This window comes from Lutra lutra, chromosome 15 (genome assembly GCF_902655055.1).
Source record: "Lutra lutra chromosome 15, mLutLut1.2, whole genome shotgun sequence".
In the NCBI taxonomy this organism is placed as follows: domain Eukaryota; kingdom Metazoa; phylum Chordata; class Mammalia; order Carnivora; family Mustelidae; genus Lutra; species Lutra lutra.
In genome coordinates, this window is record NC_062292.1 from 63,986,039 (window position 1) to 64,002,473 (window position 16,435).

The 16,435-nt window shown below is 40.5% G+C and overlaps 2 protein-coding genes across 2 annotated transcripts in view; one reads left to right on the plus strand and one right to left on the minus strand.

Annotated features, from left to right (window-relative positions):
- Positions 1–16,435, minus strand: part of ATF6 (activating transcription factor 6) — a 224,609-nt gene that overhangs the window by 163,453 nt on the left and 44,721 nt on the right. Inside the window, exons 9-10 of the mRNA XM_047704064.1 lie at positions 10,127–10,312; positions 8,757–8,848 (exon numbers count right to left, since the gene is read on the minus strand). Of these exons, the coding sequence (XP_047560020.1) occupies positions 8,757–8,848; positions 10,127–10,312 (278 nt within the window). The remainder of the gene's footprint in view (positions 1–8,756; positions 8,849–10,126; positions 10,313–16,435) is intronic.
- On the plus strand, positions 5,391–6,729 carry LOC125085676 (eukaryotic translation initiation factor 4E). The gene has a single exon (XM_047704246.1). It carries the CDS (start codon positions 5,409–5,411, stop codon positions 6,060–6,062), a length of 654 nt encoding a protein of 217 aa, XP_047560202.1. The 5' UTR covers positions 5,391–5,408; the 3' UTR covers positions 6,063–6,729.

Consider the following 16,435-nt stretch of genomic DNA (forward strand, 5'->3'; position numbering starts at 1 on the left):
GTTCACCTCCCCTTCCAATTTCCCTCAACTCCCTTCTCCTCTCCATCTCCCCTTGTCCTCCATGCTATTTGTTATGCTCCACAAATAAGTGAAACCATATGATAATTGACTCTCTCTGCTTGACTTATTTCACTCAGCATAATCTCTTCCAGTCCCGTCCATGTTGCTACAAAACTTGGGGATTCATCCTTTCTTTCTTTTTTTTTTTTTTTTTTTTTTACAGCTTTATAAACATATATTTTTATCCCCAGGGGTACAGGTCTGCGTATCGCCAGGTTTACACACTTCACAACACTCACCATAGCACATACCCTCCCCGATATCCATAACCCCACCCCCTCTCCCAACCCCCTCCCCCCATCAACCCTCAGTTTGTTTTGTGAGATTAAGAGTCACTTATGGTTTGTCTCCCTCCCAATCCCATCTTGTTAGATCAATTCTTTTCTTAACATTTCCAACTCTGGTTCAAAAACTCTGTGTGGTGATAAATGCAGTGTTTCTCTAAATGGCCATCAGGTTTCATAAGAACATCCAAACCCTCTCTATCCTGGCAGATTCTGTCAGTGTGCTCTATCAAGAGAGGCACACTCTAAGTCAAGCAGAGAGAGTCAAATATATTTGTTTCACTTATTTGTGGAGCATAACAAATAGCATGGAGGACAAGGGGAGATGGAGAGGAGAAGGGAGTTGAGGGAAATTGGAAGGGGAGGTGAACCATGAGAGACTATGGACTCTGAAAAACGATCTGAGAATTTTGAAGGGGCGGGGAGTGGGAGGTTGGGGGAACCAGGTGGTGGGTATTGGAGAGGGCACGGATTGCAAGGAGCACTGGGTGTGGTGCAAAAACAATGAATACTGTTACGCTGAAAAGAAATAAAAAATTAAAAAAAAAAAGAGAGAGAGAGAGAGGCACACTCCTATTCCCCACTATGGCAGTGGAATGTCAGTTTCCCCTGTAGTTCTATTAATGATTGTTTCCGAGCTCTCTTAATAGATATATACTAATTTAGAATCATGTATCTTCCTGGTAAACTAACTTTATGATCAGCAGTTCAGTAATTATGTCTAGTAACACTTTTTCCTTAAAGTTTACGTGTCTGATATTAATAGAGCAACTCCAGCTTTCTTTTCGCTATTGGCTTTTTCTATCCCTTGACTTTCAACTTTGACTTTCTGTAGCCTGACACTTTTAGGTGTTTCTCCTGTAAAAAGCATAAAGCTGAATTCTGCCTATCATTCCGCACCCCCAGTCTGACGATCTTTGCCTTCTAAATGCAGAGTTCAGTGCATTTCCACATATTGTGATTACGGGTAATATTCTAGATTCATTTCTACTATCACATTTTGTGCTTTCCTACTCTAGTAGTCTCCTTCCCTCTTTTCATGCCTTCTTTTGGGCTGAGTCTGTCCATCTCATTCAATGATATTTCTTCCACTAGATTTTGAAATGATACACTCCAATTACATTTTGCTAGGGGTTAAACCAAAACTTTAAAATGCTAATTTTAAATGCTAAACAAGTCTAAGCAATTAATATTTTTACTTACTTCTCAAACAAGAACTTTGAATGGTTTCACTTCCATCACACCCTTTTCAATTTATCAGGGATTACTGTACAGAAAATACTTCTGCCTTGAGTTGTTCTAACCTTACAAACTAGACATTGTTCATGTTTTAGATCATCAACTTTTTAAGAAAGCTTCACCTACAACTATCATTTTTGTCATTCTGGCCATTCATTTCTGTGTCTCAAATCATCCTTTGAGGTTATTTTCCTTCGTCTTAAATACCCTGAATGCTTTTTAAGATCACAGGCTACTTTATACATTGTCCTCTCTATATGGATTTATCCGTTATTTTTTTCATTAGAAAATTAAGATTATTCCTTCTTTGGCTAGAATATCACAGAAGTGATACTGTATCCTTTCCAGGGCATCTCTTCAGGAGGTACAAGATGTCAGAATGTCTCCTGATAAATGCTACTTGGATTACTTGGCAACGGCAGTGTGATCTCCCCTCTTAAATCTCTTCCATGTTTTCCATCTCGTCTCTCTGTTACACTCTATATTTCCTTCAGCCCTATCTTCCCATTCATGATTTCTTTCTTCAAATGTGCCTATTTTGTTGTATTAACCTGGGCATTTTCTAATTTTAACTTACTATCACATTTCTAGATTTTTCTCAAAATGTGTGCATCATTTCTGATAGTCTTTTGTTCCTTCCCCATTCTTTGAAGCCCTCTTCTAGTTCACATATTTACTTTACACCTTGTAGCTGCTGACTCAAATATCTGCAGTCTTCCGAATCTGTCTGTAGTTTGTTATTTCCTCCAACTCTTGCTCATGGTGGCTTGTTTCCTAGCGTGATTAATGATCGGGGGAAAGGGAGGTGATGTTGGCGCATGGTCAGTTGGAACTGGATCTGCAGTTGTTTAGAAGGATGTCCACGGCACTTTCCTCTGAGAAGACGGTGCATTTGTTTCCACCAGGAGCCTAGCAGCACCAATACAGGGCCACTTAAACTAAATTTTTGGCTTGGTTTTTTGAGGAGTGTCACAATAATAGTATAAATTCAGGCTCAAACCTGCGTGAGTTAAGACATGTAATGATGAGTTCTCCGGGAGAATTTTTTCTTTATTTCCATCCTACTCAAAGCCAATACCGAGAGAGGTACTTATCAGTACTCTCCCTATGTGATATGACAACCTACTTTTTCCCCTCTTTTTAGCAAATGAAAATGTCATTCTTTGGAAGTTCCAGCTTTATTTGGGCATGGGAAGGGGGCATGGGCCTCAGTTGGGACTTCCTACCTTGTTCTGGACCCCACAGCTTTCCTGTCACCAGACTCTAGGCCAGAGGATCAGGAAATAGCACCACTTCCAATGCTAGTTTATAATGGATTCATGTTATCTTTACATCTCTGGCCTCTAGGAAGTCCTTACTCTGTTTTGGGTTCACCCATTACATAACAGAGTTTTGATTGTTTGTTAATCCAGCATTTTTTGGTGTACAGAATTGCAAAGAGTTTCTCCATATTGCTAGCCCACCATATTGCCAAAAACATTGTCCTTGGACAATGGTAGGAAAAAAACACTTTATGGTATAGTAGAGAATGCAGAGTTTTCCATGATAATTTTTTAAAAAGACCTTTGTTAAATTTCCAGTTCTTTAACTATAAAATAGGACTGATAATCACAGAATCAACCCTAATGGGTAGTAAGAAGAGGGTTTCCTCCCAATTCACATTTGTCCAGTTTAGCCGCTCCCTGCTGCCCAGAGTTACTATTTTTACAGACCACCAGAGGGGCAGCACTTTGAATCTTGTGCCAGAAAAAGCTAGATGCCGTCTTTACCATCCACACAACATCAATAAGGTCAGAAAAATTAACCCTTTTAAGTCTGTTCGGTTTATTTTCTTTTTCTGTGTTATGACTATTCAGTAACCTAAAACTCTTGAAACTAGTCAGTATTGCTGCACAAAACTCTCTTACTTTAGAAGATGTATTTACATTTCATCACCACAAGGGCCTTCAGGAAATGTTTCTTAAGGCATAACTATAGGCAGCAAACTTGTGTGTTATATATTTTTTCACTTGGACCCATACCAATACGGCACAGAAGTCCAATTCTACGTGGAACATCTGAAACAACACTGACAACTTTATTATGGTAATGGGATCTGTTCTGAAAGAGTTTCCTTTCCTAAATTTAAAATGCTTTGGAAATCTCTCCTTTAAATGTCTGTCTGGCCAGACTTAGTTTTGTGGTACTTAAGAAAGGTTCAGTTAGAACACACAATCTTGCTTTTTCCATACCAATTAAAACCAATAATGCTTAAGGTTTATAGATTGACAGACACAGCCATGGGTGTGGGAGTTAGTCAATAAATACATTCCAGGTGGTATTAATAAGGTTCAGCGGGGAAGTTTCTGCTCCTCTGGCAGATTCCCAGCCCTGAGATCTTCAGTCTTGCAGTGAAGAGGCTGCAGAGGACAGGGTCAGTCAAGAATGTTCCTGAAGAGCATATGCGATGGCACGTGTCTACTGCCGACGCTGGTTCAGGGGCACGTTTAGCCTTTCAGACCACTGCTACCCTCCCAGCTTTGATATTTCACCATCCGTGCCAAACTGTGTCTAGAAGAAATAGTTCCTGGTTTTTATGAACCAGTTTCTTTCTATTTCCTTCTTGGTGTCTGGAGGTATTCCAACCTGTTGAGATACTTCGACATTTCTCCACCCCTTCCAGCTCTTTGTTACTTTGCTTCAATCTAAGCCTTTTAACATGTTTGAATTTAAAAATCCTCACATTCCTAATCTTCCCACTGCTTGCTTTCTGTTCCTCAAGCCTTCACAGACACAGATCTCCTCTGCCTGTTCCTCAGGACTTTCAAATATTTAGGCTTTCTTCCATTCTTCATTCTGCTGTTTGTACTGTCCATCTAATTTTTTGTACACAAAACTTTCGTGATAAAATAGGACCACAGTCGGGCGCCTGGGTGGCTCAGTTGGTTAAGTGACTGCCTTCAGCTCAGGTCATGATCCCGGAGCCCCGGGACGGAGTCCCGCATTAGGCTCCCAGCTCCATGGGGAGTCTGCCTCTCCCTCTAACCTTCTCCCCTTTCATGCTCCCTCTCATTCTCTTTCTAATAAATAAATAAAATCTTAAAAAAAAAAAAAGAGGACCATAGTCTCCTCCTTCCAAAATGAATCAAATCTGCTCACAGAAATGAGATCCATCCCCACACACCCCCTCTACCCTCAGTAGCTATAAACATCATTAATCCATTTTAAAATTTTTGTCTTTTTTTCCCCACGAATTTCTATTTACTCATGAGGGCTCCCACAACAAGGTATATCCCCAGCCCCATCGTCACTTCCTATATCCCAACCCCATCTGCTTTACTGTCCACCAAATGCTACTGCATAAAACCTCTGAGACTGCCATTATCAGAGTTAAATGAAAAAATAATTTTAATATGAAGGATATGGGTAAAATATCAACAGGCAGCAAAAAAAATTTAATAATTTAAATGCTTGTTCCAGGTATCTCTTCTACATATTCTGTGTAACATGTCTAACACAGTATAAACTCAAAAATAGGTCAACTCAGAAGTATGACCTCTTTCCACTGAATCATTTTAGTAAAAAGTAGATGGATATCTGGGGCTCCATGATGGGGTATCAACTACTCTAGCAAGTTGTGTTAATACCAAATGATAGTGAAAGTTGAAGACAAGATCTACATCTTATTTTTTAGAAATTATGTAAAAATAAAATGGGAATGACCTAGCTTGACCATCAAACATGTGAAAAAGATATGGAGATTTTACTTAATAATACATGTCTTCGAAACAGTTACCACAATCTTAGGCTGCGTGAAAAAAATGAGCTCTTAGGGATCGATCTAAGATGGCGACTGTGGAACCGGAAACCACCCCTACTCCTAATCCCCCGCCTACAGAAGAGGAGAAAACAGAATCTAATCAGGAGGTTGCTAACCCAGAACACTATATTAAACATCCTTTACAGAACAGATGGGCACTCTGGTTTTTTAAAAATGATAAAAGCAAAACTTGGCAAGCAAACCTTCGGCTGATCTCTAAGTTTGATACTGTTGAAGACTTTTGGGCTCTGTACAACCACATCCAGTTGTCTAGTAATTTAATGCCTGGCTGTGACTACTCACTTTTTAAGGATGGTATTGAGCCTATGTGGGAAGATGAGAAAAACAAACGAGGAGGACGATGGCTAATTACATTGAACAAGCAGCAGAGACGAAGTGACCTGGATCGCTTTTGGCTAGAGACACTGCTGTGCCTTATTGGAGAATCTTTTGATGACTACAGTGATGATGTATGTGGAGCTGTTGTTAATGTTAGAGCTAAAGGTGATAAGATAGCAATATGGACTACTGAATGTGAAAACAGAGAGGCTGTTACACATATAGGGAGGGTATACAAGGAAAGGTTAGGACTTCCTCCAAAGATAGTGATTGGTTATCAGTCCCATGCAGACACAGCTACTAAGAGCGGCTCCACCACTAAAAATAGGTTTGTTGTTTAAGAAGACACCTTCTGAGTATTCTCATAGGAGACTGCGTCAAGCAATCGAGATTTGGGAGCTGAACCAAAGCCTCTTCAAAAGCAGAGTGGACTGCATTTAAATTTGATTTCCATCTAAATGTTGCTAAGATATAAGAGAAGTCTCATTCGCCTGTGTCTTGTACTTCTGTGTTCATATATATTTTTTTTAATTTTGGCTAGAGTGTCCACTATCCCAATCAAAGAATTACAGTACACATCATCCCCAGAATCCATAAGTGTGTTCCTGGCCCACTCTGTAATAGCTTAGTAGAATTACCATTACAAACACATTTTACCTATTCACAATATTCAAAAAAGAACTTGCATTTCTATACCTTACAGGAAAAAAATTTTGTTTATGTTCCATTGTATGCAGGAGCATATTTTGCTGGTTTGAAAGAGTATGATGCATACAGTTTTCTAGCAATTTTCTTTGTTTCTTTTTACAGCATTGTCTTTGCTGTACTCTTGCTGATGGCTGCTAGATTTTAATTTATTTGTTTCCCTACTTGATAACATTAGTGATTCTGATTTCAGTTTTTCATTTGTTTTGCTTTTGTTTTTTTCCTCATGTAACATTGGTGAAGGATCCAGGAATATGACACAAAGGTGGAATAAACATTAATTTTGTGCAAAAAAAAAAAAAATGAGCTCTTAGGAAGTAAGGGTTTCACTACAGTCTACGCAGGTCAGAAGACAGTGCCTAAGGAAATGCGTTGCCTCTGGACATCACCTTCCGAAATGAACACCGATTAAACAGTGTCAAGCACAAAGCCTGGAACACAGAAAAGCTCCAAGATAACCATCAAGCTGCTAGTTGCCAAAGTCAATGTTCTCACCTCAGATTTCTGCCCTGACAAGCCTGTTTTTGAAATTCTTTCATTCTTGGCTTCAGAAAACCATTCTTCTGGTTCTGTCCCTAACACCACTTACTCTGAGTTTCTTTTCCTGAGTCTGTCATGCTGGTTTCCCCAGATTAGCATTACTCTTCTTCCTCTACTTGTTCTCCTTGGATAATCTCACCTACTCCACTACCATCTGTCTGTCTGTCTGTCTGTCACGGTAATTCCCAACATCTAGTGAGGAATGCAAACTTCCCATACTAATAAAAACCATTATCCTCCCTCATAAAATGATTCGTCTTCCTATTTCCTGCCTTAAATAAGAGTAACGCCATTCAGTCCCTCAAGATAGAAATTTGGAATTATCTTTAGCTTCTCGCTTTTCTTCCTCATGTCCCACTCTGTTATCAGTCACCAAACCCCAGAGTCTACATCAGAGGTGCACCCTGAGACAGCCTGTCCTTTCCGTCACCACAATCCAACGCCAGACTCATATATATCACCTTAAACACACCAACAGCCTCCCGGCGCTGTCACTGCCAAGACCATCTGCTCAGTCCAGTCCATTCTCGCTACCACCCTTAGTCACCTTCCTAACATCAAAACAGATCATGCTGCCCTCTGCCTAAAAGCCACGGGTGCCTCACTGTGCACAACAGCACACTAGGCTCGTCAGTATCTGGCCCCCACTGTATACCTGTAGACCCATTTCCGTCATACACATTCCCACTTGTACAAGATATATGTGAATTTTTCACTTTTTCCTGAAGATGTCAAGCCATTTCCTAATTGTGCCTTTTAACTACTGCAGTCCCTTTGCTTGGCATCTCTTTCCATACTCTGCAGCTGGCAAACTGCTATCCCACTTCCAAGATTCAGCTTTTCCTGCAGGGACTTCCCTTTCCACTCTCTTTCAACAAAATCAGTTCTGAGCATCTATCAATATGACGCAAACCTTCTCAAAGAATTCTTACTCTCATTTACACTCTTTTAGTAATTTGTTCACACTGCTGTTCCCACAGTTACCACATTATACTTGAGTCATCCTTTGACTTGTCCGTCTTCTCAGCTGGACCATGAGATCCTTGAAGGTATGGCCCAGGTCTAATTACTCGTGGACTCTCCATCACCTAGGATATACTGATTTCATTCACTGATCAAATGTGCCACAGTGAGTGGGAGTCTGGAAAAGAGGGTCTCCAGGGTTCCTTGAATCCTAGTGTTCTATGACTCTGACCTAAAAGCAGTGTTTCTCAAGCTATGATTAGCTAGAAACCTGTACCACAATCAACTAGAACACTATAAAATATTTGCATTCTTGATTCCCATTCCAAACCTACTCAATCAGAGACTGCTAATTACAGCTCTAGCTGTTTACTTTCCAGCTAGGGAGGAAGCCACACAAGCGTCTTATAATCCCTGAGGCCACTCAAGCATCACGGTACGGGGGGAGGCAGGTAACAGTATTATAATAAAGGCCTCATCATTTTAAAGGTAAGGAACTGAAGCACAGAGGTTAAGTAACTTGCCTAAGACAACAAAGTTACCAAGTGTAGGGACAAGCATTTGAACTCGGGCAGTCTGATTTCAAGGCCCACCACTGATCTGTTCGGTAACAGAAGCCTTTCTTCATTAAATGTCATGAATTTTCTGCCAGACCTGGTGAAGAACAAGAAGAGGAACCAATTTTTCTTTTTCCCCTCTTCTTACCTAAATATTGCCCCTGAGGAGAACAAAACAAAACTGTTCTTATCTGGCTTATGACTAGAGCTGAAAGAATGAGAATTGAAATTCTTAGCATTGGTACCCAACACAAACGGCTATCCGCTTACCTCATGGGTCCATAGTTGAACACTATAAATGCCAATACTACCATCACACAGATCACTCTTCGCTTCGGATTAGGAACTTTAAGCCTCTGGTTCTGAAAGAAATAACCACGTTAAATACAGCTAAACTACATATCGATCTCACAAAAATCAACATCTAAGATAAGCATACTCCTCTTTACCAATTTTATTATAGTTTAAAAAAAAAACAAAACCCTCAAAGGTGAGCAAACAGTACTTTTCACAAGGCTAGAGCAGAGCCTTCTAGGTTCCCTGGGACAGCAGCAAGGGAAAAGGAGAGAGGGGCACCGGAGGGGAGAAACCTAAGGGCCACTCCCTTGCAGTCTCCTCTGCACCCAAAAGGAAAGAATTCAACAATTTAACATTTTTATGGGTCTTCAAAGAATTTTAAAAGACATCTGCAGTTTATTTCCCTGTCTGTTAAATCCCTTAACATGTGCTCAGTCAGGGCAAGACAGAACAGTGGGAAAAGCCCCACACAGTAGGCACAGACATCCCTTTGGAGTGGGAAATCCTGAGACGGGAGGTTTCATGGGACAGAATTAAGGAGAAGATTGACTTTATTGGGACTAGCACGGCAACAAAATGCAAAAACCATAATAGTGGTCAGGTAGAGAAAAGACCTTAAAATTTTTTATTTTGTGTTTTCTTTCTTTCTTTTTGTTTGTTTTTGAGAGAGTAAGAAAGAGAGAGCATGAGGGGAGGGACAGAGGGAGAAATTCTCAAGCAGGCTTCCGGCTGAGCATGGAGCCTGACTCAGGCTCCATCCCGGGACCGAAAACATAACCTGAGCCAAAATCAAGAGAGTCAGATGCTCAACCAACTGAGCCACCAGGGCGCTTCTGTATTTTCTTCTTTAAAAGGAAAGACCTAGGGGTGCCTGGGTGGCTCAGTGGGTTAAGCCTCTGCCTTTGGCTCAGGTTATGATCTCAGCATCCTGGGATCGAGCCCCGCATCAGGAATCTCTGCTCAGCAGGGAGCCTGCTTCCCCTCCCCCTCTGCCTGCCTTTCTGCCTACTTGTGATCTCTCTCTCTCTCTCTGTCTCTCTCTGTGTTAAATAAATAAAATAAAATCTTTATAAAAGGAAAGACCTGTCGAGACTATTCAGGGTCCTCAAGGGGACTCATTTAGTCAGAAAAGAGAGCGAGCAAGCTACCCAGGAAACACACAGCTTCTGAACACACTGGCAGGTACAGCCCACAGCTCCTCTTTCTAATGCCATACTCTGACTGCAAATGCTTTGGGGTTTATCGCGCCCTAGTATTCTTTTTTTACACAATTTCCAATTGGCTTCTCCAGAAAAGAGAGACTACTCGAACCCACCTCATCGGGCAGCCTCACTAGCACTCACCTCTGACACGACTTCATCCAGCTGTCGCTTCAGGGATCCGTTCTCTTTCTTTAGCTTCTCGTTCTCTGAAAGCGCAGCCTTTAACCTGGCCTCTAAGCCCAGCATGTATTCCTTCTTCTTCTTGCGGGACTGACAAGCAGACTCTCGATTTTTTATCATACGTTGCTGTCTCCTTAGCACGGCAATCTAGCAAAAGTTATAACAAATCAGAAATATTCTGCTTTTAGAATCAGACCGGAATATACTGATTTCTTCCCATCATTTTTAAACAAAACTGTTCAAACACAAGTTACTGGCTGTTTTAAAAAAGGTTTTAAAAGAGGGCACCTGGGTGGCTCAGTGGGTTAAGCCGCTGCCTTCGGCTCAGGTCATGATCTCAGGGTCCTGGGATCGAGCCCCCCATCAGGCTCTCTGCTCAGCAGGGAGCCTGCTTCCCTCTCTCTCTCTCTCTCTGCCCGCCTCTCTGCCTACTTGTGGTCTCTCTCTGTGTCAAATAAATAAATAAAATCTTTAAAAAAAAATAAAAATAAACATTCCACTCTGTGGTATTCAATAATTCTTACTGAGACTAGTAAACAGAATTAAATCCTTTAATATTGATTTCTTTTAAAACAACACAATTCCAAACCCATGCTACATTCCCTCAAAAGAACCAAAGCCAATCTCTCTGCAGTAAACACTGTCAACAAACTTTCAATCAGAACCTGCAAGGAAAAAAAAGCCACATGGGATGTCAAAAGAGGGTGTTTTTCTCTTTTCTTCCTTTAACTGAAACTTCCTAAGAATGCTAACTTACAGAACTGTCACCTGTAAAATTTCCCTATGGAATAACTACCCACCCCCCCTCCGCACCCCCGCACCCCCCCCATAATGCCACGCACATGTGCGCACGCACACAGCAGCGGCCAAGCCATGATGAATGAATTATTCACCACGTCAAACTACTCTCTGGACAATGCCACTTTGTTCAATCTACTGTTGTTCTGAGTGTTCTTCGTGGTGACTGGGAATGTCAATGTCCATAATTAATACTTAATACCAGAGTGCTGAGGTACACGGAACACTGAGCAAGCGCGGGAAAGAGAAGGTTCCCAGATGGAAGAGTTTATACTGCAGTTAGATAAAAGGCAACCTTGCTTTAAAGGCTAATTAATCTATGGAATTTAGGGAGGCTTACAGACGGAACACCATTTAATAAATTTCAAACAAGGATTAGGAACTTCTATAAACAATAAAAGCACCTGCATATTATAAAGCATTAAGGTCTCAAAGGCTGTCAATGCACATGCCTCATGCAGAAAAAATGAAAACCACCTGTGGCCATCCATTTCTTCCCATGGAAAAAGATACAATAGCTCTGAAAATAAATACTCAATACTACCAATAGACACAAAGGATAGAGAATAAAAATAAATGAAACCCACAGGCATCACTGAACACAAGAATTTCAACTTTACATCTCAGCAAGCTCTCTTCAGCTATCTGGATAAGTTATTCTGTATTTCTTAGACAAAAAAAAAATTATTTTCAGACTAACACACACACCCTGTGGTGTTTGTTTTTCTGGTGGGGGGATACATTTTACAAGAAAAAAAATTAGACTGTAATTACTGTTTTGTAAACTGACTTTTGCACTGTGTTATAATCATCCTTGACATGCAATGAGAACGGCAGCATAGTATTTCAATTATTTTGATGCTCTATATTGAATCACCTCTTACTGAAATTATTACAGTCAAGATTCTTTGAGATAAGCCTCATCATTTGATGAGTGCCACAGCCAGAACTCAGGTAGGCTGACTGTAAGCCCAGCACACACCAGCACCACACTGTTTTTATTTTTATTTATTTTTATTTTTCTTAAAAGATTTTATTTATTCATTTGATACTCAGAGATCACAAGTAGGCAGAGAGGCAGGCAGAGAGAGAGGAAGGGAAGCAGGCTCCCTGCCGAGCAGAGAGCCCGATGCAGGGCTCGATCCCTGGACCCTGGGACCATGACCCAAGCCGAAGGCATAGGCTTCAACCCACTGAGCCACCCAGGAGCCCCAACACCACACTGTTTTTAATATCAAATGGAAGTCCTGGATCCCAGCATGGAACTCCAACCTCAGTGAACTCTGTGCTTACTTTCATTATGCACCTGTTCGAAAAGAAAGGCTTATGGAAATGCTTGTATCTGGAAGCTTAATCTCCTTTAGTAGTCTGAAAACATAAAATCAATACTATGGCTTATTAATCAATTGACATTTCTCTTCTTACAGGCATATCAGATGATTTAACATGACTAAAATGAGTGAACAGCTGGTCAGTCCCTGCTTCTGATCATCCTGCCTTCAGAGGACTCCCCCTTCAAGCACTGTGCCTTGGAAAAAGAAAAAAGAAAAACTTCACAGCTGTAAAATATTCTCTCCCTTTAGTGCCCCTATACTGTAATACGGTGTTGCATTATTCAGCAAACATTTGTTTGATTGTAAAAAAGACTTGTGTAAAAAGAGAACTTTCACAAATGAATGAGTACTTTTTGAAGCCTCACCCAAGTTGAGTCAAAATTCCAAGTCTTTTAAAAGTTATCAATCAATAAACACTGTATTATGTTCTTCTTATAAGTAAAACAGACTGGACCTTTGATTCTGTGATGTTGCTAAGAAATGAGCTTCAAAGTCCTGTATGACTATAAATCAAAGATATTAAAATAGGATATTTTAATGCTAAGAAATACATTCCAACATCTCATATGAACTCAGCGAGATCAGGTACTGGTAACTATGAAGAATCACTGGTTTATGATATATCATTCTCTCAATTGTAATTCTTATTTTGCTGAATCTCTAAACTAATATACAAACTGTTACTGATTAATGACAGTATCTTCATATCGGACAAACCAATTTTTCCATTACATACAAAAGAAGCTTTGTCTACTTGAAACTGATTTAAAAGCCAAAGAAGTACATTATCTTATACATTTCTAATTTATATAACATATTATTGCATATCATAGTAAATATATTTATAAATACTTTCTAAAAAAGTAAGCTTTTCTAAAAAAGTGTACAGCTAAACTCATTAGCAAATTTAATGTGTGGGACTCTCATTTTAAATATTCAAATAAATTAGGTAATTTTAGTTTGATTTCTCTAATGATTCTTAAGAATATTCCCTTTTTAGGGGCACTGGGCTGGCTAAGTCAGTGAAGCAAGCAACTTTTGATCTCAGAGTTTTGAGTTTGAGCCCCGTGTTGGATATAGAAATTACATAAAACAAAACAAACGAATCATTAAAAAAACTTTTTCTCAGAAAATTGTTTAAAACAGAAAAGGGGAAAATCTCCTCTTATATTACCCGTACTCTTCTCAAACCTCATGACAGAAAGCCAACATTTTAAGAAATTGTGTTGGGGGGGGCGCCCGGGTGGCTCAGTTGGTTAAGTGGCTGCCTTCAGCTCGGGTCATGATTCCAGGGTCCTGGGATCGAGCCCCGCATCAGAGCCTGCTTCTCTCTCTCCCCGTCTCCCTGACGCTCTGCTTACTTGTGCTCTCTAACTCTCTGTCAAATAAACAAATAAAATATTAAAAAAAAAAAAATTGTGTTGGGTGCATGTCTGTTAGACCCAGTTCCTAGTCAGCGAAAATTAAATAAAGCAGCTTCATTACTGGCAACCTGAGCCATTTAACTGGCAGAGTCGAAGAAATAACCTTCACCCTGCAAATTTTTTTTTTTTTTTTTTGGATGAAGAACGCCTTTGGGCATGCAGTGTGATTTCCCAAGTGAGAAAGGGTGATAGACAAAATCCCTGCTGGACGGTAGGTCCGGGCTGCCTTATCTAATCTCATGTTCCGAGGGAAGAGAAAAAACCGGTAGAGAACGAGGGCAGGAGTATCCACCAGATGCTCTTAGGAAAGCCACACTGTGCGGCACAGCTTCCTTAAGAACGGAGAAAGTCCCCTGCACAGGATCATCAAAGGGCCCTCAGAGCAGTTTCCTGTGCCTTCAGTTAATGATTCCTCTGTTTTCGATGTCCCTAGAAATACCTGATGTAGCTACCTAAGAGTCATAGTAATTTAGGGGCTCCTGGGTGGCTTGGTCAGTTAAGTATCTGACTCTGGATCCTGGCTTGGGTATCAATCACAGGGATGTGGAACCTACTTTAAAAAAAAAAGAGTAATAGCAATTTGAGTCATTAGAGGACAGTACATCACTGGACGTTGGGTGTCCTTAACTCTTATTTCAGCACTGAAATGAATTAACTGAAAGATTTTGAAGAATCATTTCTTCTCCTGGGACCTATTTGTATAGTAATAAAGGGATTTAAACCAGAATAGTGTTTTTGAAATTATAACCCAATATCAAGTAGTGTGATAAATTTAGTAGGTCACAAGAAACTTAAAAAAAACTGACAGAAAGTCACAGAATGGAATAAAAGAAAACAGAATATTTTCTATGTAGCAAGAGCTTACTGTCTCACTAGACTTGTGTGTGTTAAGAAAGATGTAAAACACATTTCTTACTGTGGACTGTGGGCAAAAACTTGAGATCCGTCCCATTAATCTTCTGAAGGTCTCATTCCAACCAAAACCAAGATGGTCCTAGTCCTGATGCTAAACAAGTATAATGAACTGCCACATATCCTAGTAAGGACTACTGCGTCCCAAGACAAAGGAGATTAACTTTGCTGTAAATTTTATCTCAGATCACCAAACTGTTCCAATACTGTCAGCCCTTATACTTTGTCTCTCAAGACTTAAAACCACCTGCTGAAATTTTTTAAAAATTAAGAGAGTACATCTGTAGAGGGAGAAGCAAGTTTCAAGATGTAGGTAATTTGCAGTTTGTACTGCCTCCGCGCTCTCTTGAAAGTAAAGCCCCGTTAAGGGAGCACAGAGTGGTGACAGCCGCACTGGACCAAGACAAGGCCTAGACCTGAATCCCAACTCAGCCGGAGCAGGTCGAGCGACCGAGGCGAGGATTACACGACTCGGATGTGAGGGTCTCTGTCGACTGTAACGCACCACACACACACGTAAGTGTCAGTAAAAAGAGATACCCTGCGGCTATGAAAAAATTGAGTGAGGAGGCAAAAATGCTGAATTCCGTCACCAATGCCTCACAGCTGCTCAGATAAACTGTGAAACTAAAGCAATACTGAAATTATCTGCCCTCATTTCAGCTCCTATTTTCACAGATTTTAAATGTTAAAAATGACTTAAAGAAACAAAAACAAAAACAGACAAAATCTGGAAATCCCATTTAATCGCTGCAGAAGCAGAAAAAGAGCCCAAGGGTGAACAGCTGACTGAGATCCTCGGCGAGCCCTCCGTCTGCTCCTTACCCCGTACGTATCGGGGCTCTCGCTCACCTCAAAGGGCTGTCAGGAGGTTTAAAGTGCGTCGCTCTAAGTGGGTATCTGAGAGCCATGCGCTTAGGCAAGGGTGACACACACCACTTAATCGGTATTCGCCATCTCGGCAATATGGCCTTGCCCAAAACACCTCACCAACTGACTCCTTTCATGGTGAAAGGGGAATAAATATCACCCACTTCACAAGGATTTTGTGAGAGTCAAATAGAACTATGTAAAAATAAATGATTTATAATGCAGTATGAATGTGGAGTACTTATTAAAACTTGTATCAGAGAAGCACTGGGATGGCTCAGTCGGTTAAGTGGCTGGATTTCTGGATTTCAGCTCAGGTCATGACCGCACGGTCCTGGGACTGAGCCCTGCATGGGCTCCGTGCTCAGCAGAGGGTCTGCCTGAGATTCTCTCTCTCTCCCTCTCTGCCTCTGCCCCTCCCCCCCACCGCTCACATGCTCTGTCCCTCTCTCTAATATCTTTAAAAAAACAAAAAACCAACCATATTAGAAAAGAGCCAAATTCTTCTAAAGCATCAAAAAGACAAAAACTGTGCAAATGTTCCAGATTAAAAGAACCTAAAGAGACAACTAAATGTATCTGGCCCTAGACTGGGTCCTGTATTGAAAGGGAATAAAATTCAATAAAGGATATTATATCAGCCAACAAAACTGTAATACTGACAGCAGGTTGAAGTATTTAACAAATGTAATTTACAAAGTTGATTACTGTGGGTATGCAGGAGAATATCCTTATTCTGAAAAAACACACACTGAAAAATTAGTGGTAAAAATTGTAACATACTCTACAATGGTTTGGGGGGGGAAGGAGTCTGTATGTGGAAAGACAGAAAGAAAGAATGAATAAAGCAAATGGGGTAAAATGGTAACAGGTTAACAGATGAAGGTACATGGGCATTCTCTGGACAACTTTTGTTTCTGCAACTTTTAAGT